This window comes from Salvelinus namaycush, chromosome 20, assembly GCF_016432855.1.
Source record: "Salvelinus namaycush isolate Seneca chromosome 20, SaNama_1.0, whole genome shotgun sequence".
NCBI lineage: Eukaryota > Metazoa > Chordata > Actinopteri > Salmoniformes > Salmonidae > Salvelinus > Salvelinus namaycush.
Window position 1 is genome coordinate 45672553 of NC_052326.1, and position 4689 is coordinate 45677241.

Genomic DNA, 4689 nt, shown 5'->3' on the forward strand with positions numbered 1-4689 from the left:
CTGTGATGCACTACGTGTCAAACCCAGAACTCTGTGATGCACTACGTGTCAAACCCAGAACTCTGTGATGCACTACGTGTCAAACCCAGAACTCTGTGATGCATTACGTGTCAAACCCAGAACTCTGTGATGCACTACGTGTCAAACCCAAAACTCTGTGATGCACTACTTGTCAAACCCAGAACTCTGTGATGCACTACGTGTCAAACCCATAACTCTGTGATGCACTACGTGTCAAACCCAGAACTCTGTGATGCACTACGTGTCAAACCCAGAACTCTGTGATGCACTACGTGTCAAACCCAGAACTCTGTGATGCACTACGTGTCAAACCCAGAACTCTGTGATGCACTACGTGTCAAACCCAGAACTCTGTGATGCATTACGTGTCAAACCCAGAACTCTGTGATGCACTACGTGTCAAACCCAAAACTCTGTGATGCACTACTTGTCAAACCCAGAACTCTGTGATGCACTACGTGTCAAACCCATAACTCTGTGATGCACTACGTGTCAAACCCATAACTCTGTGATGCACTACGTGTCAAACCCAGAACTCTGTGATGCACTACGTGTCAAACCCATAACTCTGTGATGCACTACGTGTCAAACCCATAACTCTGTGATGCACTACTTGTCAAACCCAGAACTCTGTGATGCACTACGTGTCAAACCCAGAACTCTGTGATGCACTACTTGTCAAACCCAGAACTCTGTGATGCACTACTTGTCAAACCCATAGTATAGAACTCTGTGATGCACTACATGTCAAACCCAGAACTCTGTGATGCACTACTTGTCAAACCCATAGTATAGAACTCTGTGATGCACTACATGTCAAACCCAGAACTCTGTGATGCACTACGTGTCAAACCCAGAACTCTGTGATGCACTACTTGTCAAACCCAGAACTCTGTGATGCACTACTTGTCAAACCCAGAACTCTGTGATGCACTACGTGTCAAACCCAAAGTATAGAACTCTGTGATGCATTACGTGCACTACATCCACACTACAGCTGTTGGAACAGCCCAGCCCATGCAGCACATCCATCCATCCATCCAGCACCTGCTCTAGCATCAGCTCAATGTTCAAACCCTAGAACTAAAGATGAGTAGCAGAAGTCCACAACTCTTGGAACCATCGGCCTGTTTGCAAGGCTCTGAAGCTCTTAAAAGCCAGATGTGCCACAGAGGATCCATAACAGCTGGTCCTAGATCAGTGCAAAGTAACTGCAACTGCAATCCACAAACACATGCAGAGCCAGAGGTTCCGGCAGGGGAAAGAACAGTGACAGCCCTTTAATTGAAGAATAAGCAGAGTTGAGCGCCACTTGTTGTTGCCAGGTTAAACACAGCAGCGTATTCTAAATCACACACACACATGAACCCAGCAACACGCACATCTGCATTTACACACACATATACACACATCCAGTAATACACACATCCACTTAAAAACACACACACATGCTACACACACAAATGCAACCAACAACACACACATCCGTATAAAACAGCCACACAAATGCACCCAATATGAACCCCTCATATAAACACACACTTTATCCAAACACTCGTTACACATATGAAAAAAGTTCATAAACACATGCACGTTTCATTTACTGTAGGAAGGAATTTCAGTTTCCACATTTCAGTGGATAACGTTAGGAAGCAGAACAGTACAGTGGATAACGTTAGGAAGCAGAACAGTTCAGTGGATAACGTTAGGAAGCAGAACATTTCAGTGGATAACGTTAGGAAGCAGAACAGTTCAGTGGATAACGTTAGGAAGCAGAACAGTACAGTGGATAACGTTAGGAAGCAGGACAGTTCAGTGGATAACGTTAGGAAGCAGAACAGTTCAGTGGATAACGTTAGGAAGCAGAACAGTTCAGTGGATAACGTTAGGAAGCAGAACAGTTCAGTGGATAACGTTAGGAAGCAGAACAGTACAGTGGATAACGTTAGGAAGCAGAACAGTTCAGTGGATAACGTTAGGAAGCAGAACAGTTCAGTGGATAACGTTAGGAAGCAGAACAGTACAGTGGATAACGTTAGGAAGCAGAACAGTTCAGTGGATAACGTTAGGAAGCAGAACAGTTCAGTGGATAATGTTAGGAAGCAGAACAGTACAGTGGATAACGTTAGGAAGCAGAACAGTTCAGTGGATAACGTTAGGAAGCAGAACAGTTCAGTGAATAACGTTAGGAAGCAGAACAGTTCAGTGGATAACGTTAGGAAGCAGAACAGTTCAGTGGATAACGTTAGGAAGCAGAACAGTTCAGTGGATAACGTTAGGAAGCAGAACAGTTCAGTGGATAACGTTAGGAAGCAGAACAGTTCAGTGGATAACGTTAGGAAGCAGAACAGTTCAGTGGATAACGTTAGGAAGCAGAACAGTTCAGTGGATAACGTTAGGAAGCAGAACAGTTCAGTGGATAACGTTAGGAAGCAGAACAGTACAGTGGATAACGTTAGGAAGCAGAACAGTTCAGTGGATAACGTTAGGAAGCAGAACAGTTCAGTGGATAACGTTAGGAAGCAGGACAGTTCAGTGGATAACGTTAGGAAGCAGAACAGTTCAGTGGATAACGTTAGGAAGCAGAACAGTACAGTGGATAACGTTAGGAAGCAGAACAGTTCAGTGGATAACGTTAGGAAGCAGAACAGTTCAGTGGATAACGTTAGGAAGCAGAACAGTTCAGTGGATAACGTTAGGAAGCAGAACAGTTCAGTGGATAACGTTAGGAAGCAGAACAGTTCAGTGGATAACGTTAGGAAGCAGAACAGTTCAGTGGATAACGTTAGGAAGCAGAACAGTTCAGTGGATAACGTTAGGAAGCAGAACAGTTCAGTGGATAACGTTAGGAAGCAGAACAGTACAGTGGATAACGTTAGGAAGCAGAACAGTTCAGTGGATAACGTTAGGAAGCAGAACAGTACAGTGGATAACGTTAGGAAGCAGAACAGTTCAGTGGATAACGTTAGGAAGCAGGACAGTTCAGTGGATAACGTTAGGAAGCAGAACAGTTCAGTGGATAACGTTAGGAAGCAGAACAGTACAGTGGATAACGTTAGGAAGCAGAACAGTACAGTGGATAACGTTAGGAAGCAGAACAGTTCAGTGGATAACGTTAGGAAGCAGGACAGTTCAGTGGATAACGTTAGGAAGCAGAACAGTACAGTGGATAACGTTAGGAAGCAGAACAGTTCAGTGGATAACGTTAGGAAGCAGAACAGTTCAGTGGATAACGTTAGGAAGCAGGACAGTTCAGTGGATAACGTTAGGAAGCAGAACAGTTCAGTGGATAACGTTAGGAAGCAGAACAGTTCAGTGGATAACGTCAGGAAGCAGAACAGTACAGTGGATAACGTTAGGAAGCAGAACAGTACAGTGGATAACGTTAGGAAGCAGAACAGTTCAGTGGATAACGTTAGGAAGCAGAACAGTTCAGTGGATAACGTTAGGAAGCAGAACAGTTCAGTGGATAACGTTAGGAAGCAGAACAGTTCAGTGGATAACGTTAGGAAGCAGAACAGTACAGTGGATAACGTTAGGAAGCAGAACAGTTCAGTGGATAACGTTAGGAAGCAGAACAGTACAGTGGATAACGTTAGGAAGCAGAACAGTTCAGTGGATAACGTTAGGAAGCAGAACAGTTCAGTGGATAACGTTAGGAAGCAGAACAGTTCAGTGGATAACGTTAGGAAGCAGAACAGTACAGTGGATAACGTTAGGAAGCAGAACAGTACAGTGGATAACGTTAGGAAGCAGAACAGTTCAGTGGATAACGTTAGGAAGCAGAACAGTTCAGTGGATAACGTTAGGAAGCAGAACAGTTCAGTGGATAACGTTAGGAAGCAGAACAGTACAGTGGATAACGTTAGGAAGCAGAACAGTTCAGTGGATAACGTTAGGAAGCAGAACAGTACAGTGGATAACGTTAGGAAGCAGAACAGTACAGTGGATAACGTTAGGAAGCAGAACAGTTCAGTGGATAACGTTAGGAAGCAGAACAGTACAGTGGATAACGTTAGGAAGCAGAACAGTTCAGTGGATAACGTTAGGAAGCCGAACAGTTCAGTGGATAACGTTAGGAAGCAGAACAGTTCAGTGGATAACGTTAGGAAGCAGAACAGTACAGTGGATAACGTTAGGAAGCAGAACAGTTCAGTGGATAACGTCAGGAAGCAGAACAGTACAGTGGATAACGTTAGGAAGCCGAACAGTTCAGTGGATAACGTTAGGAAGCAGAACAGTTCAGTGGATAACGTTAGGAAGCAGAACAGTTCAGTGGATAACGTTAGGAAGCAGAACAGTTCAGTGGATAACGTTAGGAAGCAGAACAGTACAGTGGATAACGTTAGGAAGCAGAACAGTTCAGTGGATAACGTCAGGAAGCAGAACAGTACAGTGGATAACGTTAGGAAGCCGAACAGTTCAGTGGATAACGTTAGGAAGCAGAACAGTTCAGTGGATAACGTTAGGAAGCAGGACAGTTCAGTGGATAACGTTAGGAAGCAGAACAGTTCAGTGGATAACGTTAGGAAGCAGAACAGTTCAGTGGATAACGTTAGGAAGCCGAACAGTTCAGTGGATACCGTTAGGAAGCCGAACAGTTCAGTGGATACCGTTAGGAAGCAGAACAGTACAGTGGATAACGTTAGGAAGCAGAACAGGATGTAA

The 4689-nt window shown here is 44.2% G+C and overlaps 1 protein-coding gene across 1 annotated transcript; it reads left to right on the plus strand.

The window, feature by feature from the left end:
* The first annotated feature begins 1608 nt into the window (after window positions 1–1608).
* Window positions 1609–4689, plus strand: LOC120064843 (myb-like protein P). Its single transcript, XM_039015437.1, has one exon. It carries the CDS (start codon window positions 1609–1611, stop codon window positions 4687–4689), a length of 3081 nt encoding a protein of 1026 aa, XP_038871365.1.

What these genes read in the sequence shown, in the direction of transcription:
- LOC120064843 (XM_039015437.1), top strand. Translation starts at nt 1,609, where the DNA reads ATGCACGTTTCATTTACTGTAGGAAGGAATTTCAGTTTCCACATTTCA.